Source organism: Crinia signifera, chromosome 5 (assembly GCF_055691185.1).
Source record: "Crinia signifera chromosome 5, ASM5569118v1, whole genome shotgun sequence".
NCBI lineage: Eukaryota > Metazoa > Chordata > Amphibia > Anura > Myobatrachidae > Crinia > Crinia signifera.
Window position 1 is genome coordinate 301,648,277 of NC_139221.1, and position 27,352 is coordinate 301,675,628.

Genomic DNA, 27,352 nt, shown 5'->3' on the forward strand with positions numbered 1-27,352 from the left:
TGCGGAAAGGACCTGTTAGGAACTACAAGCGCAGCTCCTGTACTCACTCTGTATTCAGCTGGGATTGTCTGTTATCAGATTGGTGAAGTTTCTGCTTTGTGGCCCAGATTCTGTTGTCGGTGTAACCAGAGGTTATGTAGAATTTTGTATCACTTAAATCTGTCTTTTACCACTTGCCAAGTCATAGGTATAGTTTTAGCTGATGTGCAATATTTATTATTTATATATTTATTATTTCTTAACGGTTTCTTATATAGCGCACACATATTCCGCAGCGCTTTACAGAGTATAGTTGAACATTCACATCAGTCCCTGCCCCGGTGGAGCTTACAATCTATATTAAACAAAGGCGTGCTAGATAGAACTGTATTCATTCATTTTATTTATCTGAGAGTGTGAAAATGGAATATGACAAATGCACATTGACTTACTCATACATCTGCACTGAGGGCGCACCGCTGGTGCCCGCTAGAGAGCGGGGAAGCGCCGGGCAGGAGAGGCGCTCTGCATCCTGATACTGCTTTTGGTGGACTTGATGGGGGGAAGCTTCACCGGTCTTGCAATGGGCGAGGGGGGGGGTCGGGGGGTTTAGGTCGATTGGCTGACTTCCTGAACCTCTGATTTGCCAATTGGATGTTTGAATTGGTGGCCAGTGATGATTGTCGCTCCATTGGGGAATCAGGGAGTTAAATCTTGTTACAAATGTGCTTAGTTGATGTTACTCTGAAGCATAGAGCAACATTCATGTTTTTATATAATTCTATTTAACAAACATTAAGGGTCCCCTTCCCCGATCTTTGGGTTTTGAGCATGAGCGTTTATATGCATGTTTAAACCCCAGGAGCGAACGGTTTCCCCGGGCCGTGCGCTCCAGAGGGGACGGGGGAAAACAGGGGGCTGGAGCAGGGGAAACACGTCCCTATAAATATGCTGGGCGTCGCCTGCTCGGGAGGGACGGCTGATATGTCAGCGCTCGCCCCGTATTCGGTGATCAGCGGCGGAAATAATTTATTACCGAAAGGGAGAAGAATCATTCCAAGGTTCTGCGACCATTGAGTGATTTCTCTCCCCATTGGCTGCATGGATGGGGACACATCCAGTTGCATTCTAGTGAGGGTATTTGGCGACGAGGGGGGGGGGGGGGTTTGGTGGGGCGTCGGGCGGCATTTACCTGTTCGCTAGGCTGCAATTACAGCCTAACGAACAGGTCTAAATAAGGCTAGATAGATAGGGACAATGATTATGTACCAAGGTATAATACAGGTTCTTTTTTCGGGATGCGGTCAATTTACCTGCAATCAAAATCCCGACGGTCAAAATACCGACAACCATTGACCGACGTCAAAATACCGACAAGGTCAAAATAAATAAAAAATTTTTTTTTATTGAAGCTGACTTGTACATACTTTACCATCCCAGTGGACATGGAGGGGGAATATAATAGTGTGCTGAGCGCAGAGAGGCACCCTGCCCGAAGCACGGGGTTCATGTCGACCTATGTCAACATACAGACCCCCCAAAAATATGAAAAACGTGTCTAATTTTTGACCTGTCTATTTTTTAGATGTAGGTATTTTGACCATTTCGGTATTTTGATTGTACAATACCGAACCCCTTTTTTCAATTGTTAATCTTTAAACATCTGCTGAAGCAGATTGCACATGCTAGAAATGATGGGGCTGAGGACAGCGAGTCTGACTACTTCTAGATGGGCTAAAGGAAAACTTTCAGGCTGCAGATGTGTGGAAATGGTTCCAACACGTGGATGTGGGACAAGTTCTCTGCTGATCCTTTCAGCTAAGATTTCCTTTTGGTAGGGTTCTAAGAGGGCAAGTTTAGAGGATATCCCTACTTAGTCCCAGATGTGTGTAAGTTAGTACAGGTGTAGTATATAAAGCCGGTCGTGTAAAAATGGGGCACAGTCCTGCTGGTGGAATAAAGCATAGAAACCTTTGTAATAAAACTACCATCTGTGTACTTCTGTGTCCTTGTCATTTCTACGTGTGTCCTCATACATGGGAATTTAAAATCCTATTTGCATGGAATGTAGGCTCTCACGAGCAGGGCCCTCCTCATATGCTTTTTCCTCTTTGAATATGTACATATATATTTTTTTTTTTAATTCTTTTTATTGCGTGATGCATTGCAACATTAACATGTCTAGACATTGCAGTATTTGCAAATTAATCATACAGTATTGCAAAAAAAAAAAAACTTCAAACAATTACAGTACTTTGTTGTTTAACAATATCCAAAATTGAAAAATTCAAGAATGTCCTCTGCACATCTCTCCGATAAAAGGCAGTATATGAGTAACCATGAAACGTCTCCTGAGAATTTTTGGTAGTTATTTCTTTATATGTTTATGTGTGTGTGGAGGTCCCATCCTCACAAGACCCCCATCAGCGAATAGCAATATGAAGACCCCTTTCTCTTTGTGCAAGGTTTATACCTGAATTTCCCGCCCCTACACCACTACTATTGGGGGATCTCCCAGCAGCCTCCTCGTCTCATACCACTCTGTGCATTGCAAGGTGTTTTGAATTCTCTTTTGGAAGTCTGCTGGTAGAGTCACAATGTAACTTTCCCAAGTTTCAAAAAAATTTTGGGTTCGTTTTTCTTTATCTAAGGTTGTCTCCAACCAATCCATCTGAAAGATGTGGTGGAGCTTAGTTTTATGTACATATATTTATTTTTACTCCTTACACCATACAACGGCACCTAACCCTAGATCTCTGCCACCCCAGTAATTACTTCAGTGTCCTGTCCCTGATGCCACTGTCTTTGTTTGCCTTGTACCATAAGTCATTGTTTTGTTGTTTTTGCTCATGTATGTATTGTTAGGTGCTGCAGAACCCTTGTGCCCCATATAAATAAACAATAATAATATTGGTAACTGCATCCATAGCTGCTTACAATGTCCTAGGCACTTTGGAATTGGTATGATGCTGCTTACTCATAAAAGTCCTCAGTCTGTGGGTGGGATGTACTAAGCATCAGTAGGGGCGGGCCAACATCACTATTCTGGGTGGTCCCCGGCCGCCAGCGTCACAAAAGGGGTGTGCCCAGCCGTGGCGAAAAGGGGCGGTTCTGGCCGCCGCCATGATGAAAAGGGACGGGCCCGGCCTCCGTTGTCACGGAAGGGGGCCCGGCCGTCCCGAAGGCTCTGCACTGCCAGGGAAGCGCCGGGCATCGCTATCTACTGCGGTGCTGGGCTTCCCCGGTACCACCATAGGAGTAGGAGGCAGGTTGTTTTAGCGGGGCGCTGCCAGACAGGCAGGGTGCATTTTGCCCTTTAAAAATTGGGCAGGGCGCAGTGCCCCGCTAAAACAGCCTAGCGGGAACACTAATCAGCATACATCCTGCCACGTTGTTACTTATCTTGTATGTACTAACATATGCCAATAGTACCGCAAAGATATCTATCCTGATAACAGCTGTCCTTTCCAAAGGAAGCACATGGGCTTCTATGGGGTTACGCCACCTTGACCTTCTGTCAATGTCAATCTAATGAATGCCGACCATTTTAGGCATCTAACTAGTCGCGGTGGACCATTAGCGGTCAGCCAGTCATTGTTGAGCTCATATGGCGGATTCAAGTTGCATGGTGTCACCAAAGATGATTATAAACCTTCATTCTTCATTCATGTTTTGCTTCAAGTCCCTTTGCTTCTGACACTTCTGGTTATCATAGAAACCAACATAATGTTATACATCTAATTGATCAATTATCAGTCCTGAATGCACTGGTTAAGAACTTGCATTGATAAGTTGAACACAGCTTCCTGCTATGGGTCTACAGGTCTGGCTGTATATACACCACTAACCAGTGGTTTGTGTGACCGCAGCAGCCTGAGAGGGACTTATAAGTAACAATTTGCATGTTTGTACTCTGAACTGCCTAAGTAAGGCGCTAATCCCTAAGTACTTGGCTTTTGGAAAGAGTGTTATTTTTTTTTAAAGCAGAGACAGATATATTTTTATTTGAATGAAGGTTTGCTTGTTTACCAGGGGGGCCGTGGTGGTGGTGGGGGGGGAGGGACAGGGGTCAGACAGTTGGGATCCCAACAGTCATTAGCTCGACATTGGGATCCCGACTGGCCGGACCCAGACAGCATGGGGAGCGCAACTAAGCCCCTCGCTCGCCACGCTGTGGGCACGGTGGCTCGTAGCAAGCCACCTATTCTATTCTCCCTCTATAGGGGTCGTGGATCCCCACGAGGGAAAATAGCAGGTGGTCGTCAGGAACCCGGCTGTCAGTGTTTTGAGAGTCGGGTAAATACCTGTCGGGATCCCGACTGTCGGGACCCTGTCCGGCACCCGGGGGGGGGGGGGGGGGGGACTGTTGTTTTAAAAGTAATCAATTATTTTCATATTAAAAAAAGAAATATAATTATCTACTTGAGAAGGTTGTGTTTTCGAGATTTATTTATTTAGTCTTAAGGGGCATACACACGGTGTGCTTTCACCCCCAATTCTAAGCGATCTGACTGGTTCAGTTTAGAAATGGTGCACTGATGGTCCCATGTGTAATGCCCCACAGCGATGGCGATGCAGTGTCCCGCACGCCGCTATCGCCCGCAGGGAAAGCCAGTACTTGCACTGTCTTTCTTGCTAGATCACGGGGCATTGCGACCGCCGGGATTTGTACTGAATCCGCATCTTAAGCAGTTGGGACACTGGATTTAAAGGGGCGATAATATTAAAGGGATGCGGTTAATTTCCCGGCGGTCGGGATCCCGGCGGTCGGAATCCCGACACTGGAATCCCGACCGCCGAAATCCCGAAACTTTCTCCCTCCGTGGGTGTCCACGACACCCATAGAGGGAGAATAAAATAGCGTGCCGAGCGTAGCGAGGCACCGGGCCCGCTGCGTGGCGAGCGCAGCGAGCCCGCAAGGGGGGGCGATCCATGTCCCCCCCTTGTCGGGATTTCGGCGGTCGGGATTCCAGTGTCGGGATTCCGACCGCCGGGATCCCGACCGCCGGGAAATCATATCGGATCCATATTAAATACTAGTCTAGGCATATGTTATATTTAGTCATGTCGCCCCTTTAAATGCAGAATCCGGAACTGCTGATGACGCAGCTGCCTTGAAAAACGCCATTAACCAAAATGACCCCACGGGCTCCAGTTAACTAATTTGTGTCCAAGTTTTGCAAATTTGCGTAAAGATTGCCAGCTGCGTTAATGTTCTTCTTCTCGCGCAGGTAACAGATACACCAGGGTCGACGGAACCAAACAGATACTTGAATTCAAGTCTAAGCAGTGGTTTGGGGCAACGGTCAGATCGCATAAAGAGAAAGTTGTGGTAAGCATGGCATTTACCTTAAAGCATATATACTGCTGATGTCATAATATGCCAGCATGTATTCACTGTATTCTTACAAGGAATAGGAAACTAAGGTAGGTATAGTAGCCGCATAAATACATATTAATGGCATATATGGGCTATAAATAAAATTTTGTTGATATTGCCATTTAAAATCTTAATTGGAACTTCTATGTCTGTACTTTCTGTCATTATGACACACAATTTTATACATATACAGTATGTCATAATGACAGAAATTCCACTAACATAATTGGACATGCTAGGTCACATGACCATGCCTTATTGCTCAATGACCGCACACCTCCCACCGCACACCTCCCAGCGTAACCGTACACCTGAACTACTTCCAACTGTCTCCAATGTCAACTGTCCAATGCCAACTACTTCCAACTGTCAACAACTGTCGTGATTTGGGATAGCCAATAAGATCCTGCTTTGAAATTAGAGTAAATCAGAACCTGCACATCTCTACTTTAAAGCTACTATTTAGCTACCAAAGAGAGGGGCACTATTAACCAGCAAACCACAATACGTGTTTTTATTATACTTACTGTATGTTTTTATTGTATTATATGATATAATATACTTTTTTAAATAATCCATGGATTTGGTGAATAAATATGAGGTTATTTCATATTTCTCATTTCATCCTATAAGTGATTTTTTGGTACTTGTTTCCTAGCACGGCCACCATCGGGGGTAATCGTGTACCTTAACTTAAGGTACACGATTACCCCCGATGGACCCGATTTCCTTTGAAATCAGGTCCATTTTGCCGGCAAAGGCAAAATCGGGTCCATCGCGTCGGTCGGGTGCATTAACATGGCATGCGACGCGACCGACGCGATGCACCCATAGGGTTCAATGTTAAAATATTTTTAACATTGTAATCGTGTTCATCGCGTCGGTCTTGTGCCATTATAATGGCACAAGATGCGATGGACGCGATTAAGCACATTTTACATAGCTAACAATGGGAAATGGGCCAATATGGCCCATTTCTCATTGTATATGCCCCCCCCCCCCCATTGTGAACGTCACCCCACGATTGACGCCAACCCGAAGCGTGGCGAGCGTAGGCGTGCGCTTCCTCCGACCTTTTCATACCCCTACTATCCACGTCGGCGTGGAGTTGAGAATATAAAGTGTGGCGAGCGCAGCGAACCTCCGAGCCCAAAGCGTGGCGAGCGCAGCGAGCCGATGCATATACCTCGCTACGCTCGCCACGCTTCGGGTTGGCGTCAATCGTGGGGTGCCGTTAAGGGGGTTAAAATTGGGGTCTGGGTAGACTTTTACATTGAATCCAATGTAAAATAGGGTCCCAGGGACCCTATTCACATTTCAATCAATGTAAAAATCGGGACCATCGCGTCGGTCGCATCGCATGCGATTTGAACGCATGCGATGCGATCGATGCGATGCGACCGACCCGATCAACATCGGTGTGGCCGTTCTAGGAAACAAGTACCGATTTTTTATTTCTTCCTCGGAGAATTGCTTTGTTAGAATCTTACTGTGCTCTGATATATGCACACCTTGTTCAGTTGGATGCAACACGTGTATATATATCAGATCGTGACCACAAGACGTTTAAAAAACAGAAAGGACCTTATTCTGGTTCATTCGCTCGGACGTGAATTCGCACAGGGACCGATGTTTTTCATATGCGCACGCTCAGCAGATTTCTGCACACGTGTATATGCTGGGTGCGTGTGAACTCAGTGAGAAGTCTGGTAGCTGAGTGCACGCTCCCAGCCTTGTGAGCGAGGGTGGAGCATTAGCATATGTGTACGCCCTGCGTTTCATGGGTGTTCCCATTAAAACGCTGAGGGTGCACATGCTAATGCTTCCGTGATGCACGTGCAGGGAGCGGACAACTGACATAACCGGATGTCAGCTGCCCGGCCCAATTCCCTGCATTTCTTCGCTCATATGTACGAGTGGTCTGGGCCACCCTTACATATGCGGGCGCCTTCGCCATCATTCGATGGTCGGCGACCATCGAAAGATGGGGGAGGTTCCCACTGGCATACGAATGGATGTTTATGTAAAACATCGGTACTGCTTTCCCAGCACGGCGCCCGTCTCACTGATTGTATGCCTTACTTAAGGCATACAATCAATACAATTGAAACGATTTTTTAATCGTATGGATCTCATCTTATGCATCTCATAAGATGCATGAGATCCATGAGATCCATGAGATAAAAAATCGTGAGCCCCAATAACCATTGTTAACGGCACCAGCACTATAAACGTGAACCCGAAGCGTGGCGAGCGCAGCGAGCCTGCGAGGGGCGGCGGTACGCGTCCTCCGACCTTTTCATACCCCCACTATCCACGTCGGCGTGGAGTTGACTGTATATAGTGTGGCGAGCGCAGCGAGCCCCGCGAGGGGACGTGGACTACTTCACATGTATTACGCGTCCCCTCGCGGGGCTCGCTGCGCTTGCCACACTATATAAAGTCAACTCCATGCCGACGTGGATAGCTTGGGTAGGAAAAGGTCGGAGGACAAGTACCACCGCCCCTCGCGGCCTCGCTGCGCTCGCCACACTTCGGGTTGGCGTCAATAGTGGGGTGGCGTTAACAAGGGGGGGGGGGCATTTCACCCATGAGGGGGGGTTAGCAATTAAAATTGGGGTTTTGGGGGCTTTTTACATTGGAATAAATGTAACATTGGGTCTCAGGGACCATTTCACATTGATTCCAATGTAAAAATCTCGTCGATCGCGTCGATTGCATCATCTCATGCATCTTATGCCGCACAAACACATAAGATGCATGAGATGCTTGAGATATCAGCCCCACACATACAATCTAGATCGTGGGCGCCATGCTAGGAAAGCAGTACCAAAACATCTGTTCACATGCCTTGCCAATGAATTTGGCGTGCGAATGGGTGGTGTGGGCTAACTATTCTCAAGGCGGGGTTTGGTTCATTCGCAAGGGTGCATGCACGTGTCCGAGCGAATGAACCAGAATAAGGCCCCATATCAAGATCACAGTCACCAGAGGAGAGTTTATTACCAGCCCTGCCTTATATGCCGAGAACTATCATATTAGTCCCAGGTGGTACCCATTAGTTAGCATTCAAACCAGGCGTAAAATGTTTGTAACTTGAGACATACATCTGTAGACCTCAAACATTCATGTAGGTAACAAATATCCTTCATACCATCCTTAGCTTCCAACGTCAGTTGCTAGACCATGCTCACCCATCTCACATAGCGTGCCTTGCACAGGGGAACCTTCCCTCCGCTGTTTATTCATCTCCACATGTGGACTGTAAGTGGTATAAAGAAGACTGCATCATGTACAATCACATATTACAAAGTTATTCATATTTACAGTAGCTGGAAACATTACCCAAGACATCATGGGCCAGATGTACTAAGCATCAAACAGTGATAAAGTACCAGCCAGTCAGCTCCTAACTGACATGCTACAGTCTGTGTTTGAAAAATAAAAAAGTTGGGAGCTGATTGGCTGGTACTTTTCACTTTATCATACCGCCCAACATTTACTCCGAAGGACCGGGGACACTCGCATGCGCGATTTGGTGCGCCGGAAATTTTGGGGGTGAGGCCTAATGGAAGGGGGCGTGACCTATACCCACGAGTCCACACCTCCTTTTGCGCTGGTGTCATGTGACATCAGCTACGCGCTCCAACCTGGTAAGGGAACGCCTGCATTCCCTGGGGTCCGCCTAGCGTCTCTCATATTGAGCCCACCGTTTTTTTCGATACGCCCATAAAACATTGGGTGTCCACCATGGATCGCCCCCTGCCTGTCAATCAGGCATCGAGCGCCCCTGCGATTAAAAATATAATCCAAGGCGCTCGCTGTGGGGTCCTGCTCATGCGCACTAGCACCTAGGAGCATGCGCAAACCCCGCCATTGACAGAGGGGCTGAATTCACTGCTCTACGAGTAGAGCTGAATGGGCCCCTTTGTCTGTTTTTGTTGTTGCATGAGACCCGTTAGGTTCAGTTGTAAACTATGTGGCTGCAATATTTCTAAAGCTTGATGCGTTTTGTAGAGGAAAAACATTTATCATCAGGTGAAAGGCTTGGCAATGAGAATGGTAACACTCGTCATGTTCACCGACCATGGAGAGTAGAACATTCTTGCTGATTCTACTGTACATACCTGAGCATGTGACCGCGCATTGTCTGTCCGTTATCTGTCTGTAAGAATATAACAGTTGTCTGCACTTACTATGTACTGCTAGAACCTATAGTTATAGAGAAAACTGTATCAAGTTACAATAGAATCTATTGTATATATACTTGGGGCATTACTGCTATACTTGGTTAGCATTACTGCCTCACAGCGCTGAGGTCATGTGTTCAATACCCACCATGGTTCTAACTGTGTGGAGTTTGTATATTCTCCCCGTACTTGTGTGGGTTTCCTCCGGGTACTCCGGTTTCCTCCCACAATCCAAAAATATACTGGTAGGCTAATTGGCTCCTAACAAATTAACCCTAGACTGTCTGTGTGTGCGTGTACATGTGGTAGGGAATATAGATTGTAAGCTCCACTGGGGCAGGGACTGAGGTGAATGTTCATATATTCTCTGTAAAGCGCTGCGGTATATGTGTGCGCTATATAAGAAACTGGTAATAAATAAATAAATAATAAATATATATATAGAATGGCATATCATGGAACATTTGTACATTTTGTACCAGAAAAATAATATTTGTTCAAATGAAATACAATACTTGTGTGTGTGTGTGTATATATATATATATATATATATATATATATATATATATATATATATATATATATATATATATATGTATATATGGAATTGCCCATATGGAATTGCCCATCCTTTATCCTTGATAATTGCAGTACAGCATTTCGGGGTATAGTATACAAGGTTTTCCAGCAAACCAATAGTGACAGTACAGGGATTTGGCTAGTGACACAGCAGATTTGTGGCAAGAGGAAAAGGCCAATCTCACTGTGGCAGTGCCAATTAGAATGAATTGTAGAGATGGTTGAAATGTCGACAGCTAACATGTCGACATTTGCACAATGTCAACAAGTAAAATGAAGTTTGTGAATTGCCATCATTAGGTTTACGGTTAGACTAATAGGGCGTACATACGGTTCGATATAGACTATTTTTTATACAATTTTGCTTATAAAAGCAAAATTTAATCGAAATGGAATGGAAATGGAACGCATTCGATTTAGATTCAATCCTGATTCGCGGCGGCATCAAAATCGAACAGAAAAATAGACTGCGCAGGCAAGACTATATATAGTACAGAGCTGTACTATATAGTCCAAATCAAATGTGTACGCGTCACTGTGCGATTCGATCCCCATTCGATCGGTATCGAACATCACGCAGTGTTTGCACACCGTAAGAGTTATGATGAGGGATAAAGACATACTAACTGCGCTGTGGTTTTAGTTGCAGGTTGTGGTTTAATGTTGCAAAACTGCAACCACCGGAACTTTAGTCGCAGATGCTGGGCACTTACAACCATGGATGCACTACCGACTCTCAACATTGTTAGCATATGAACATGTTATCAGTGCTAACGTGGCCGATGTCATTGTGACCTTGTCATCATTCTAACAGTCAACAATATGAACCTTGGGGATAGATGTGTGGGAAGAAGAGCAGATGGTAGATTGCTGCAATAGTACATACAGTAGATAATAGGAGAAGACAAATGTATTCTAATCTCCAGTGAGAAAACAGTTGTATTTTGGTCATGTTTGGAAGAAGGATGCAACATGGCAGACGGGTGTGGGGAGGGCAGAGGGCATGGGGACTGGCGAGAATGCATTATGTGTAATATGTCATCAACAGTGAAATGGCTATGGAGTGTGTGTGTGTGTGTGTGTGGGGGGGGGGGGGGGGGGGGGGTCCTGGCAGGGTATGTATGGTGTGGGGGGTGGGATCCTGGCAGGGTATGTATGGAGTGTGTGTGGGGGGGGGGGATCCTGGCAGGATATGTATGGAGTGTGTGTGTGTGTGTGTGTGTGTGTGTGTGTGTGTGTGTGTGTGTGTGGGGATCCTGGCAGGGTATGTATGGTGTGGGGGGTGGGATCCTGGCAGGATATGTATGGGAGTGTGTGTGTGTGTGTGTGTGTGTGTGTGTGTGTGTGTGTGTGTGTGTGTGTGTGTGTGGGGATCCTGGCAGGGTATGTATGGTGTGGGGGGTGGGATCCTGGCAGGATATGTATGGAGTGTGTGTGTGTGTGTGTGTGGGTGTGTGGGGGGGTCCTGGCAGGTTATGTATGGTGTGGGGGGTGGGATGCTGGCAGGGTATGTATGGAGTGTGTGTGTGTGTGTGGGGGGGGGGGGGGTCCTGGCAGGGTATGTATGGAGTGTGTGTGTGTGTGTGGGGGGGGATCCTGGCAGGGTATGTATGGAGTGGGGGGATCGTAGCAGGGTATGTATGGAGTGTTGGTGGGGATCCTGGCTGGGTATGCACTGAGTGGGGGGATCCTGGCAGAGGTGTGGATCCTATGGTCGACAGTCATTAGGTCGACACCGTCAGGTCGACAGGGTTCTAGGTCGACATGGGTTAAGGTCGACAGGTGTCTAGGTCGACATGGTTTTAGGTTGACAAATGCGATAGGTCAACATGGGTTAGGTCCACAGGTCGACATGGGTTTTTACATGTTTTTTTGACCCCGAATGTCGACACAGTTGACATGGACACAGTTGGAAGTCAACCGCAGGCCCTCGCATCGCTCGCAATGCTTTGGGCACGGTGTCTTGCTACGCTCGGCACACTATTTTAGTCTCCCACCACGCCCTAGGGATGGTAGGGCATGAAATAGGGCTAAAAAACTGTGAAAAAACCATGTCGACCTAAAACCATGTCGACCTAGTCCCATGTCGACCTAGACACCTGTCGACCTTCACCCATTTAGGTCAACATGCATTGGGTTGACCACTGAAGGTTGACAGGGCCTAGGTGACACCTGAAATAGGTCTACGTGGCTACGCTCGACAGGGTTGGAAGGTTGACACAAGCATTAGTTTGACAAGGGAAGGTCGACAGTCGAAAGGTTTTTCAAGGTTTTTTGTCACGAATGTTGACGTACTTGACATGAACATCGTCAAAGTGCACCACGTCCCCTAGCTTGACTCGCTGCGCACGCCATGCTTCGGGCACAGTGCTGCGCTTGGCACACTATTATATTCTCCCCACCATGCTGTAGTGGATGGTAGCGCATGAAATACCTCCTGTCGGCAAATGTCAGCTAAAATAAAATGCATGTCGACCTAAATAGGTTCAACCTAGTGACCGTATCCCCTTTAGAACAGGAGAGGCGATGAGCACTGGAGGAAGCAGAGGTCAGGGGTCAGGAGGAAGCAGAGGTCAGGGAGTCAGGAGGAGGAAGAGGGAAGGATGAAGAACTCAGCACCAGTGAAGATGGTTATGATGAGAGGGGAGTATATGGAGGCTGTACAGTGCTAATTCTTTTCCCAATTTTTGCACTACTGGTTGTAACTCCAACACATACCAATGATTCGTGGCTTACATAGTACAGATTACACTGACATCATTGTAACTAATGCCATGCAATAACATGTATGATAGAAATGTTTATTAAATGTATAATTATTAAGTATAAGTATGATATTAGAGCAATATTAATTGCAGCTTTGTTTCTGTTGGGACAGGCTTGTGCGCCTCTATATCACTGGCGGAGTGTGAAAGAGCTAAGTGAGAGGGACCCCGTTGGGACCTGCTACGTCGCAGTGCAGAATTTCAGCACCTACGCAGAATACTCTCCTTGCCGCAGCTGTAAGTCGATCTATTTCACATATTCTTATAAGCAGAACCATGATAAGTAAAGGCCTCAGACCTGATCGCAGGACAAATTTGTTCTCAAAAATGGGCAAATCCATGCTGCACAGCAGGTGGGGCAGATGTAACATGTGCAGAGATAGTTTGTTTCTGTGCAGGGAATATATTGTGGCTTTATTTTTACACTGTCATTTAGATTTCAGTTTGAACGCACCTATCCCAAATCAAACTCTCACAGGTTACATCTGCCCCACCTGCAGTGCACATGGTTTTGCCCATTTTGAGAACAAATTTGTGCTGCCATAAAAAAAAAAAAAAGTGTGTTTGATCGTCTCACAGGACAGCTTATTTGGTTTCCTCTTGGCTAGTTAGACCAGTCCAATTTGTTCTCCTGTGTGTGGCCAAACTGGAAAATGGACTGTTACTCCTCAATGGTCCTGCCGTAGCGGCGGGGTCAGCCAGTATGTGGCCACTTTAAAAGGCTTTCCCACTTTAAAAAAATCAATTGTGCTAAATGTATAATGTAAGTGCCTGTACCCTTCTAAATGGTGGAAGTTTGGGAGATGAGCTCCCTCCGAGGGACTATTATTAACCTTTTGAGTGCCGAGTGAATTTGTCAAAAATTGGTGTGAAAATCGTATTCATCATAACGACCTGTAACGGTTACCTATATAGGAAATCTAATCTTTTTTTTTTAAACAACATTTTGATATTTGAATTGATATAACAAATGTGAGGGACGCTGGAATTTCTAGCGGATATTTTGCACATCTCTCACATTTACTATTAGGCATTTGGTGTTTCTGTGTCGCTGTTTAAATGATATTATTAATACTTGTATGTTCATGAAAATAATGCACCTTGGCCTATTGATTTTGATGACCGTCAGTTGCGGACAAACAGGGACAGCGGGAGAGATCGGCGATTCGTCCCAGGCATCTCTGTCGCTAAATAGGAGGCAGGAAAGATGTCTGTAGTTAGTGAGAGGAAGATTACCAAATGCCGCCTTTAACTTTATCATTGAATTCAATACATTTGTTTTATTTAAGAAAGTAGTTCCTGACAAACTCTTTGTATATGGTCTAATAATTAAAAAAGATGATTCATTACAGGCCAAAGCTTGATTTTTTGAATTGATGTTCTTTGGCCAAAGTATTTCTATTTTTCAGATTTTTTTTTTCTTGTACATAATTATATTGAACTTAATAATATTGTTCACGTGGATCTAAATTTGTCTATCTCATTTCCAGATAAAGCCGACCCTGCGGGACAAGGGTACTGCCAGGCGGGCTTCAGTTTGGACTTCTATAAGGTATGCCTGGTTTTGCTATACAAAGTACTGTACATTGACATACAGAACTCATAAAGGGATAGATGTGTCAAATCTCGATGAAGGATAAAGGAGGAGATAAAGTTCCAGCCAATCAGCCTCTGTCATTCGTATAACAAAGCCTGTAAAATGACAGTTGGGGGTTGATTGGTTGGTACTTTATTTCTCTCCAAGATTTGAAAAATCTCCCCTGAAATCCAAAGAGGACACGATTAGAAACTGTGAACGAAAGCAACTGTGGATCAAACCAATCAGATATTTGTTTTATTAAATTGAAATTGAAAGCTAGAATCTGATTGGATTGTGTGGGCCGAGCCTACTTTTTTACATGGATATCTAGCTAGGTCCTTGCAAGATCCATCCTATCAAATAGCATTAGCTATTGCCTGTACTGTGGCCGCACGCAGAAGGCATGGTTTCCATGGTGTGTCCAACATATCACTTTTAGAGCAGGAACCTGCACAGCTGGGTCTTTAAACCTGTCTGTCTGTATGTATGGATGGATGGATGGATGGATGGGAGAGGTAGTTCCTCTGCTGCCAATGACCTATGTTACATTTGTCTCTCCGCTGCTACATTACATGGACTGTAAAACTGAAGTATAGCTAAGAGGAAGAGCGGAGACTCTCCACCTTGTCCACGGTCTGCCAGAAGCCCCTACAGACACAGTCTCTGGAAATATAATTATAGCTGACAACTGATCCGTGTAAGATTCTCCTGCATTGCAGACTATAGTTATGAGTTATAGCCACAGATCTGGTCAGTAAAAGTAGAAGTATTGTATTATTATTACACCATGAGCTATATTTGTGGCCTTTGACCATTTAAAATAACCAGCCTGTAAACTAAATTCTGTACACCGTTTGCATTCAGCAGGGCAGATACAAGTACTGATGTGATGGATCTCAAGGAACGTCCAGTAGGCTCCCAGGACTTAGATGTCTTTCCCGGCCACCCAGAACAGTATTCAAGTCCCCCAGAGCTTGCCAGAGCCCAACCAGTAAAGTGGACAGAGGGCAAGAGAAGTTGCGCATTGCAGCCAATCAGATTCTTGATATCATTTCTCTAGTACAGTCTGATAGCTAGAATCTGTTTGAGTGGGCAACTTCTCCACATGTCCTCTTTAGAAGGTTTTAAAGATATTGGGGATTATTGAAATCCATTCACATACCCCGTGCATTCGCACAAGGGACCGATGGTGTGTGTCTACGCAGCCGCATGTCTGCACATGTGCAGATGCAGGGTGCATGCACCCACGGTGAACAGTCTGTTTGTCGGGTGTACGCACCCAGGACAGCGGGCAGGGGGGCGGAGAGGGGCGCCGGGCAGCCCCAGCGAACACTGGCCGTTCTCATGCTAATCACCGGATGTCAGCTGCCTGCCCATTTTTTACCAGCGTGCACGCATATGTTAGTGACTTAAAAAGTCACTTTTATATGTATACACCAGTGGTGTCAAACTCATGGCCCTCCAGCTGTTGTGGAACTACACATCCCAGCATGCCCTGCCACAGATTTTATATAATTGATTGTTAAAACTGTGGCAGGGCATGATGGGACGTGTAGTTTCACAACAGCTGTAGGGCCATAAGTTTGACTTCACTGGTGTACACCTTCCATATCTTTCAATGGTTGGCGACCATCGAAAGATGTGGGTCTTCCCCGCAGCATGAGAATAGATGTTTATGTTAAACATCCATTCACAGCCTGTGCGTGGGGACACACGCTGTGAGGGGGGGGGGCAGGGTTTGGTGGACTTATTCGCAGCCTTGCGAATCAACCAGAACAACCCCCATTGATTCATGATTGAACACCGTTTCTCAGTTGTGAGTGCCCTGGCTATATCCTTTCAAATGAATGCCGTGTAACTGTCGGCCGGTGGTTCCCCACAATAGATGTATTTAGAACATCGTTGTGTAATATATAAATATTTGCAAACTAACTGATAAAGTGCAAGAAACCCTGAGTTTCCAGATCGTTCCAGGGAGGTTTATCACATGACTGTTCCGTAGCACAGCAGCTGCTGGTGACACTGATGTCTCTCAGTTGGAGCTGTCTTCCTCTTGGCCGTTCGCTGAGAATATTGCACCCTGTAACAGAATAAGCAGAGTGATCTACAACTTACTTAGATTACGTGTCAGAGTCTATGCATTGCTTTTTATTGTGCAATATATTCTGGCTGGAAGTGTAAAACAGAGTATTTTAATGATCTCTGCGGGTACATATTAATCCCAAGAATCCTAAAACAAGACACTCGTTAATCACTTTAAAACACTTAATGGCAGATATTTAGAATTTCTGTCCATGTGTATCGAGTATAAGTATAATTGAACGATGTGTGTGTGTGTGGATGGATATGGATGTTACACGATAACTCTCAAACACTTTAACTAATTTTCTTCAAACTTTGCGCACTACCTAAGACGATCTCAGTTCGAAGATGGGTTTAATTGGATGAGCCCTTAAGGGTACTGTCAAAAGGGACCGGGTCCATGCTATTTCTATTCTTTCCATTCATTGTGATATGTCGTTGGAAAGCGTTTGACTTTCTGAATGCAACACAATAAACAGACTCCCTTCAATAGACCCTTAAAGGCCTATAAGGGTCCATTAAATGAAATTAGATGGATAGTTGGAGACCTGCTCTGGCTGCTGCAGCAGCTTCTGCCCTGCTGTGGTTGGGAAGGGACGGTGGATAGTTGGAGTATAGGTTTGGCTGCTGCAGCAGCTCCTGCCCTGCTGTGGTTGGGAAGGGTAGGTGGATAGTTACAGACCTGCTCTGGTTGCTGCAGTAGCTTCTGCCCTGCTGTGGTTGGGAAGGGACGGTGGATAGTTGGAGACTTGCTCTAGCTGCTGCAGCAGCTTCTGCTCTGCTTTGATTGGCTAGGGTCGGTGGACTGTAGGAGACCTGCTCTGGCTGCTGCAGCAGCTTCTGCTCTGCTGTAGTTGGGTAGGATAGGTGGATAATCCTAGTGATGTCACTGGTTCCTAGAGAGCGATAGTGAATGGATTGGCTCCATTCTCCTGAGCATTGGCTCAGTTCCAGTCTGAGCAAATGAATGACGTTCTTTAAGTGTATCTGTGGGAATCTCTGCCGTGTTTATGTGTGTGTGGTCTCTGCTGTATATACAGTATACAGTGCATAGATCGGGACAAAGCAGATCTTACGTCTAAAGTGTATAATACTAAATAAAGGTTTATCCAATATAACATTGTAAAATATATATAATATATTAAAAACAGATATAACTGCAACTGAAGTTACACCTCGTTCTCTCCCTAACCTCAAGCCTCTGTTATCAGCTTTTCTAGGCTCATATACGCTGACCGCAATTGGCTGATGCCACTACTTTCGGGTTGTTTGCTGTAGTTGCATCTGTGACTGTGGGGCAGATTTATCAATGAGATTTATCTTAAACAACTTGCTGCATATGATAAATAATACTCCAGCCCTGTGGTGTCAAACTCATGGTCTTCTAGTAGTTGTGAAACTACACTTCCCAGCATGCCCTGCCACAGATTTTATATAATGGATTGCTAAAACTGTGGCAGAGCATGCTGGGAAGTGTAGTTTCACAACATCTGGAGGGACATGAGTTTGACACCACTGCCCCTATTAGCTCCCAACTGTTATTTTTCAAACACTGGAGCTGATTGGCTGGAGCACCATTTACCATACACAACGAGTTTTAAATATCATTGCTTATGATGGAGCTTGTTCATAAGTCTGCCCTTATATGCCAATGTTAGAATCAGCCCTTCCCCTGCGTACAAGCTGGCATCTGACATTGCAAGGACTGAGATGCCCACTTTTTACGTCATTAGATGCATCCTAGTAACTTATGGAACATGCACATTTTTTATCTGATAATGGCCTGCAATGTCATTGATTGTGTATCCATCATTTACAGTATGCAGCCACTCCCTCAACCTGCCTGCTACTCTTCCACAAACATGGCCATTTCCATGTGACTACATTTCTGCATGGACCTCCTGGGAAGTTTAAAAGGGAGTGGCTTCAGTCAGAGGGCGTGTCAGGGGCTTGTCCGTGTCAGCCTGTATGTGCCTCTAAACAGAATCCGCATAACTTCACAGTAGCGGGTGCAACAAAAACCTACTGCTTAGTGTCAATCTCAGAATCAGCCCCACAGAATCAGCCCCAATGTCTTCTTTACCCCCCCCCCCCTCTCAAGATAAAAAAAAGTTGTTTGTTATAAATACGATATCTAATTTCTTAGAAACAACCAGAACCAGTGGATATGCAACTGTGTAGCCCTTAAATGTTGCTCCGTGTAATATATAACGTTACAATCTCCTTTTCTGCCTCAGTCATCTATTGCTATCAATGTAAAGTGCTTTTTGTGTGTGTGTGTGTGTGTGTGTGTGTGTGAGCGGTTGGCAGCCTACACATATAAAGTATTAATGCCATAATTTGTCTTATGTCTAGAACGGAGACATAGCGGTAGGAGGACCCGGCAGCTTTTATTGGCAAGGTAAGATTTATGTAACCAAACCTATAGCAATATTAGTCAATAAAGTCTATGGAAGAGCATGGCTTGTCGAATTGAGTCATGTAAGGCTTATCGGGATTTATGTTGCTTTAAAGGGTGGAGAACGTCCCCAAGTGTGTCCACATGTTATTGTCACTTTCAACTACTGTAGGTGTCTTTTTATAGTTACAGATGGAGGCGTTTTCATTCAGCCAAACAACGCGCCGCGCCTGCCCGCCTCGGCCCGCCATTTGCAGAGAATGGGACATGCGTGCGTGTGAGACCAGGCGAGCAGACACCTTTTGTTTCAGAAGGGTAGAGAAATCATTCAATGGTCGTTTCAGGGCTTGCTAAGCCGCGCCTTCCTGTCGGGCTGAATGAAAACGGGTCCATCTGTATAAACTTAATGTAATGGATGTTACTTTTCTTTTTATTTATTTTTTATTGCATTGAGGCATCAGTGGAAATACATTACAATCACATGAGATGTTATACAACGAGTATCATAGGTGAATATAGTCAACAGTAATATAATATAGACCTAATCTGATATAATCTGTTTTCGGTTATAAATGTCCGAAGAAATAAGAACAATAAACAACATAGAGAGTAGCCAGTGTGGAGGCCCATCCTTTAACCAACATTTCAAGTGTGGGAGTGTTTTTAGTTGTAAGTCTTGGAGCCCAGAGAAATACTATCAATGTAGATTTATCGGGGGACTATTTGCCGCCAACCGAGTGAGGTACAAGGTAGTATCTTTGAGACTGCCATGCAATTGTTTCCTTATAGGAAGTGGTAGGTTATCTATATATGGTTCCCAAAGGGTCAAGAAACTTGCTACCTTCTTTTCTTTGGACAGCAGAGTTTCCATCCAATCCATTCTAAAAATAAAATACAATTTTTGTAAAAATAATGGTATTGGTGGAGGTGTGCTGTCTAGCCATCCTTGTAAAATTGTCTTACGACCCGAAGCACTAAGGGCCAGTCGCAGTTTCTTACTACAGTATGTAAAGTCAGACGTTGGTTGGAAGGAAAGATTCTATTTTCTTTATCTTGTTACGCACCCTCCATTATGATTATCCTGATTTCTGCTACATATAAAAATAAGCTGGATGAGCAGTGGATTGCATTCATATGAGCTGCAAATATGTGCTAAACTTTTATATATTGATTTGATTTACCGTACTAAACTACTGTTACTTGTGCATACATTTATTTTTAAAGATGACCCACTACTAACTGAGGTGGCAGCCATTTTGTTAGCACAACCAATATCAGTTCACTAAAAGAGAAGAGATACTTCATACCTCAGGGTAACTACTAAGGGGGAGATTCTCTAAAGCAGAAATGCGGTAAAAACCCTGTTATCTGGGTTTTTACCTCATTTCTGTATGCTGTATGGCCCCTCCGCAGTGGGCTTCTTACTGCAGCGCTGTTTGAGGGATCCATCACGGATCCCTCCCAGCATGCCCTGCGGCCGGCGCGTCACTCTGCGCATGCGCAGATGGACTCCCGGGTCAGAGACCCGGAAGTCCAGTGCCAGCACCGCATCGCAAGGGACAGCTCTTATGGCAAGAGCTGTCCCTTGCGTTAATAACCGCATATGTTACAGCATATGCCGTTATTAAAAATGCGGTGGCCGGCGAAGGGGCGCGATAATGGGCTGCGGATGTTACAACATCCCGCCCTAAATGTGATAGGCTCCTTTCTCCTGAATATTGCTTCAAAGCACAAAATGGCTGCCGCAGCGGCTTCATGACAAGCTGTACATTTGATAACTTTGTTCTTTTTGCTGTTAAATGGATGTCTACTGTTACTATCTAGTTTCTCGCATTCCTGAGCAGATTATGTAATAGCTGGATGTGTTATAACAATAAATTCCCATCTCGTTTTCACACGGTTCTTGTATAATCCCGAGTTTATGGAGCTTGGTGAATTTATCTATTGAAACACTCGGCACAGTTACATTAATATCAAGGCAGGCACGCAGCTAGCACATTAATATAGGAGAAAAAAGCACTTTATGACAGACATACTTTATGTCTAATGGAACTTATTTGGCCTGTTTTACTTCAAATTATTAAGCTGTTTTGTTATAGTTGGCCTGGCGGTTCTAGAGCATCTGATGGAAAGCATGTTTTAAGAGATACAGGATGCCATATGTTTAAAAATAAACTCACTTTACAGTGTTCATTTGGAGAAGTGTATTGGTGGAACTAATGAACACAGCTTGAAATTGGAATAAAGACTGCAATAAATTATTATCACAAATGGTCGGGGACATCAACATGGTACAAGGTGCCCTAGGTACTCCTCCGCTGGTATGTCATTCCCGGTTACCGATTCTTACACGTTTGAAGCAGGCAAGAGGATGGGGAGATATCAGACAAAAGAGGAGAATGTCAAAATCAGTTAATTTAAATATTTAAATACCTCCCCTTTTTCACCAATAACTGCCCAAATTGATTGAGGCTATGTTAGATTGTTGAGGGATAGGGGGAGGGATAGGCTGTGGGGCTAATCTTAGGCTGGGCACGCACCTTAAAGACTTGTAACTTGACCAATTTTGCATCCAATTACCCATAAGCCCGGAGAATACCATATTGAGAGTATACAGTATACAATCTTGCAAACAACCGAACGATTTATTGTATCGTTTGATGGAATACGATTTATTGTTGCTCCTGCACACCTATCTCTTAAAACATGCTACCTCTCCTCTGCTTTATTCCTTTCTGTTCCCTATTGCAGTCGAACAAGCAATCATATGTGCTTTAAAAGCACATAATGGGCCAGATTCTCTAAGATTCAAAAGTGATAAAATTGGAGAGTGATAACCAGCCAGCCAATCAGCTCCTACCTGCCATGTCACAGACTGTGTTTGAAAAATGTCAGACTGGAGCTGATTGGCTGGTTGTTTATCACTCTCGATTTTATCACTTTTGAGGCTTAGAGAATCTGGCCCAAGCTTACGACCCCAGTGGAAGCCTACGGATCAGACGTGCAGCACGTCGGATCTGAGGGCTGACCACTCGACCCGCGAAATCGTGTGGATCCTGTGCACATTGTCCTGGTGTCTGGGGGCCTTAATAGTTATAGAACTCAATGGTCCAACATTCTTTTATATGATTTTGAGATAAACACCTGTTTAGAAAGGAAGGGGTTTATTTTACAGCAAAAGGGACATATTTTAGATTAGGTGAGAGTAGGGTATGGTGGAGGTTCCGCCTTGATTGCCAGCTATGGTGGGAAAGAAATGTAGTCCACTGGCTATTACGCTGCTTTAGATGAGGTGTGCTCTCTGTTTCAATACACCATAAGGGTTTTTCTGGTTTATAAATTCGGATGCGAATTCGCACCCTTGCAGGTCAACCAGATCCCGCCTTGCGAATGGTGGTACGCCGGCCCACCATTCGCAATGTGCGTTCGCACATAAACATCCATTTGCATGTCACTGGGGGGGAGGGTGCACGCATATGTACGGTTGCTCTGAGCAACCTTACATATGCGTGTAGGCTAGGGGGGGAAGTGGGCGGGCATCTGACATCCAGTAATGTCAGCTCCGCCGCCCTCCGCATTAGCATGAGAATGATGGAGAGTGATAAAACAGCCAGCCAATCAGCTCCTACCTGCCATGTTACAGGCTGGGTTTGAAAAATGACAGGTAGGAGCTGATTGGCTGGTTGTTTATCACTCTCCACTTTTTACTTACATCCACCTGGCCCTTACTCTAGCCACAGATGGCCGAATTGGGGGGAAATGTAATAGGATGAGAGATTCAGAAAGTGAGAACTTTGGTTTTTTTAAGGTGGCAATCATTTACCCTGCAAAACCAGTGTGATTTTGTAGTGTAAATGATTGCCGCTTTAAGAAAACCTGGAGATTTCTTGCCAAATCTCTCACTTTCTGAATCTCTCATCCTATTACGTTTCCCCCGATACAGTACGTGCTTTGATTACAGTAGGTCAGTTACTAACAATGATATCACTTCTCCATGTTGAGCACAGTTGTGCTTCTGTGCTAGTGTGCACTGCGCTGACTTTCTTTTTATTACTGCTCACAGACTTCCGGCCATAAAAAGTTAACAGATGTGAGGTTAATAGGTAATTAGCTCATCAATGCCTGTAATTGCAAGCACACAAGCCAACAAACATTGGTTATAACAGCCTTTAGTGCGAATGTGATGTGAATTCAGGACTTTCTCCATAAGGGTGTGGATTATTACTTCGACGGTCAATTGGTTGACCGCTATTGATCGACAGTCAAGTCAATACATGAAAAAAGTCTACATTGAGAAAAGGTCAACACAATCTAAAGTTCAACATGGAAATGATTGACACATAAAAAGATTGACATGAGTTTTTCAAGTTTTTTTCTGGGTGTCTACAGATGTAGCCCCTGCCATCCTTGACCGGGGCTCGCCAGACCCTCCCCGCTGGCGAGCGGCAGGGGCTACCCAGAACTGGGACACGCGTGCGCCTCACACGCACGCGCGTTACAGTCTCTCGGCGGGGATGGTGCGTGTCCCTGCCCGCCTCCACTTCAGGGAGATGGGCAGGGTTAGGGGGAGCTCGGGGCGGTGAGGGGTACCTGCGGCGATGGGCGGGGAAGGCAGCGGGGACTGGAGGCAGGCTCCGTTGCCAGGGGGCGCGCGAGCGTCTCGTGCGCGCGCGCCGGCTGGCGGGGATGGCGTGATGACGGGGCTGGCATTAGAAACGCCAGCCCTGCAAAGATGGGACAAGCCCCATCTGTATGTTGACATCTGTCGACTTGGGCACCATATAAGTGTACCAAACCCTGTCACTGAGGTCGCCATGCTCCAGGCATGGTGCCTTACTGCGCTTGGCACAATAGTATATTCCCCCTCTAGGTCCACTTGTATTGTGACGGAAGAACAAGTCATTTAAACGAAAAAAAATCATGAAAAACTCACGTAGACAGTCCCAGCGTCGACCTTATCAGTCGAGCCATCAACCGGATAACCACTTTATAATGTGTATTATACTGTACATGTAGTGGAAGCAGCCATTTCGTGAACTGATATACTATATACTATTTATCCTTTCCCTAGTAACTAGTGATGTCATAGGTTGAGATGTACAGTATCAAACCTTGGAGAAAGATAAAACGGTGAGAGATAAAGTACCAACCACTCAACTCCTCGCAGTTTTCAAACACAGCCTGTGGTTGGTACTTTGGGCTTGATGTACAGTAATAAGCAATGAAAAGAGTGAGAAAAGTGGAAAAGTTGCAGCTATTACCGACGAGTTTATACTGGTTATACTTTATTCATCCCCTCGCATGTGGCCTAAGGGAACAGAAATGATTTCTCTCCCCCTTCAGAATTAAACGTCAGTCAAAATTTACTTCTAATTCAGCCCGAGATGGCCAAAAAGGGGGCGGGGTCTGCACACACACACACCACACACATACACATACCATTTGAACGCTGCTCAATTCAGCCCCAACCGGTCAAAGTTGAATCACCCCTTAATAATAAAAAAATGGTCAACTTCTCCATTGTGTTTGCTTGATACATCAACCCCTTATCTCTTTTTGCTTTATCTCTATCTCAGGTTTGATACATCTCCCTCAGATTGATAAACCTTAGAGAATTGAACGGTCCTCATTGTCATAAATTCAGTCTGCAGAACGTGTGCCTTCATTGTATATAAGCTACGAGAGCTCTATACATAGGGATAGCAGCCATCATGGTTCCTCTGACCTACAGCTGCTGACCTTGCCTCTAAGAAAATCCAAGTCCATAATTATTTTTTTCTAGATCAGGGGCGGCTCTTGAGTTGTGGCTCCTGCGGCAGTGCCGCTTGCCTCCTCTGACTGTGCGCTGCCTCGCTGTGAGCTCGACGTGAGGTCATGACGTCACATCGCAAGAGCATGCTGTACCCAGCGTCAGGAAGTGGTGACAGAGACCGCAAGGGGGTGAGAGTCTGAGTACGGTGGCCGTAAAGCAGATCGGGTGCGGCGGCCGGACATCATAGCAGGTCTCGGTGCGGGGTCATGCAAACACAAATGTCATTTCAAAGGTGTGAACACAAAAATGGGGCCTGGCCTTGTTGGTAGCTAGGCCGTGCCCATTTTCTGCATGGTATCAGCTCTTTGCTTTACCATCTTTTTTGGCTTATTGCCTCTGATTGGTTGGCTACTCCTGTTCTAGATGGATTGAGAAAAAAAAAAAAAAAAGGATTATTTTTGACAAATCTTTCTTGAAACAATTATATTTTGTATCCAGGACAGGTCTTCCGTGCCAACATCGCAGAAATAATCAAGGGCTATTCCTTCAAAACCATGGTTAAGAATGGGGACATTGAGAAACAGACCAAAATGGGCAATACGGAATCTGACGATAGCTTCCAAGGTAAGGCCTTATGTTATACAAATTCCTCTGTAATTAGGACACATCCATTTTATTGAGTACCTTTATATTTGAACATGACTTTCTTTTACTTCTAAAATTGCTCTTGGAGGGTGATTTTTTAATGATCGGCCCTGTTCCGATGGTAGGGGATCTGCGCAACTCCCTCTTCGGCAGACATTGAATTATTTATTCTGGTACCGAGGGGAATCGTCGGGGGCGGCGTTTCAGTGCCCGGTACGCAGTGAAGTTCGCTGTTAACTGAGCCAACAAGAATTTGGTCCTTTGTCTACCTGCAGAGGAACATTGGTGCCCATTCACACTGTGTTGTATTCAGCCAATCAAATAGTTTTAGATCCAGTTGGCTTTTTATGATGCCGATCTGCACCAATCGGAAATGATTGGCTATTGTTTGTGTCTGGCAGAAAATGTTGAATGACAGTAACTGTGATCTGTCTGTGCAGATTCTAAGCACATACGATACCACTTGTGGCCTCATCTCCTTATACCCCTAGCATCAATACGCCATACAGTGCAATACGCCTGGCGCGATTGAGCCGATCAAACTCTTACTTTAAATTGGGATCTTATTTGCACCACACATACATCCAAACACCAAAGACACCAGGCTGCCATTAGTTTTAATGTGTGTTTAAGGCTCTTCTGTGGCATCCCATTGTGACTAAGACGCACATTCAAAATAGATGCATGGACCCAGGCGTGCTGAGAAGGGCTGTTTGGCGTGACTGCGGAATATGAGGTCACATCTCTGGCTGCTCTGCCCGCGCTTCCAGGTCATTGATCTGCCCAGACTGTATACTTTCATGTAACTGGAATCTTGGCAGTGGTGTGCAGAGTTCAGTATTAGTTTGGGAAGGAGAAGATCTAATTGGGTGTGAGTGTGAGAATGTTGTAACCGCACAGGGACCTCTTCCACTTGCTTGTTGGCCCATGTGAGCTGCTAGTCTCCTGCTTTCAGCACTGGAACGCTTGCTTGTACAGTACTGTATATTTGGTACTGTTGCAGGAAACATTTCCAGGACCAGTAACTAAAACTTCTAGAAAAGGAAATGTCGAGGTGTTGCTCATATCGGTGGTATCCGTATGCTAGATCCACATTGGCCCTTATTCTGGTTCACTCGCAAAGCTAAATTCCTTCTCAAATGGACAAAAAAAATGTGCACTGCAGGTGGGGCAGATGTAACTTGTGCAGAGAGAGTTAGATTTGGGTGGGGTTTTACTTCAAAGTGAGATCTATACTGCAGCGTAAAAATAAAGCAGTCAGTATGTTCCCTGCACAGAAACAAAATAACTCGCCCATATCTAACTCTCTCTGCACATGTTACATCTGCCCCACCTGCAGTGCACATGGTTTTGTCCATTTGAGAAGGAATTTGCCTTCGCGAGTGAACCAGAATAAGGGCCAATGTGTAGGTAGACAGTCAATAGGTCAACACGCATTAGATTGATATGTAGAAAAGGTCGACAGATGGAAAAGGTCGACATGACCTTTAAAAACAATCGTGTCGACCATTTCTGCGTTGACAATTGTCATGACAACCTTTTGAACAGGGTTGACCTAAACCTTACGATGTTGACTTAACCCTCGTAGACAATGCATGTCGACCGTATGTTTCCGACCTAGACATTGTAGATCTATTATACCATTCCCGCTTTTTTTGTAGTTTTTAACCCTTTGAGTGCCAACGTTGCTGGGAGAGGTGTGCAAAATATCCGCTGAATGCCGGGTGAGGCTTTTTTTTGGGGGGTGCAATATTTAACTAAACTTCAAATAATTGACTTCAGATCATCTGCCGGCAATAACTGAAGTGATTTACATTCCTCGACTACGGCCCTCGCATTTGTAGCGGATATTTTGCACATCGCTCACAGCAACGGGTTAAATATACCCCTGCCATTAATGGGGTAAATTTACTAAGATGGGAGTTCTATTGAAGATGGGATGTGGCTCATCACAACCAATCAGATTCTACTTATCTTCTAGAAGGTGATAAATAAATAAGAAA

The 27,352-nt window shown here is 45.0% G+C and overlaps 1 protein-coding gene across 1 annotated transcript in view; it reads left to right on the plus strand.

Annotated features, from left to right (window-relative positions):
- Positions 1-27,352, plus strand: part of ITGA8 (integrin subunit alpha 8) — a 188,007-nt gene that overhangs the window by 39,402 nt on the left and 121,253 nt on the right. The window contains exons 3-7 of the mRNA XM_083189390.1: positions 5,211-5,311; positions 13,007-13,130; positions 14,384-14,445; positions 18,910-18,955; positions 25,203-25,328. Of these exons, the coding sequence (XP_083045516.1) occupies positions 5,211-5,311; positions 13,007-13,130; positions 14,384-14,445; positions 18,910-18,955; positions 25,203-25,328 (459 nt within the window). The remainder of the gene's footprint in view (positions 1-5,210; positions 5,312-13,006; positions 13,131-14,383; positions 14,446-18,909; positions 18,956-25,202; positions 25,329-27,352) is intronic.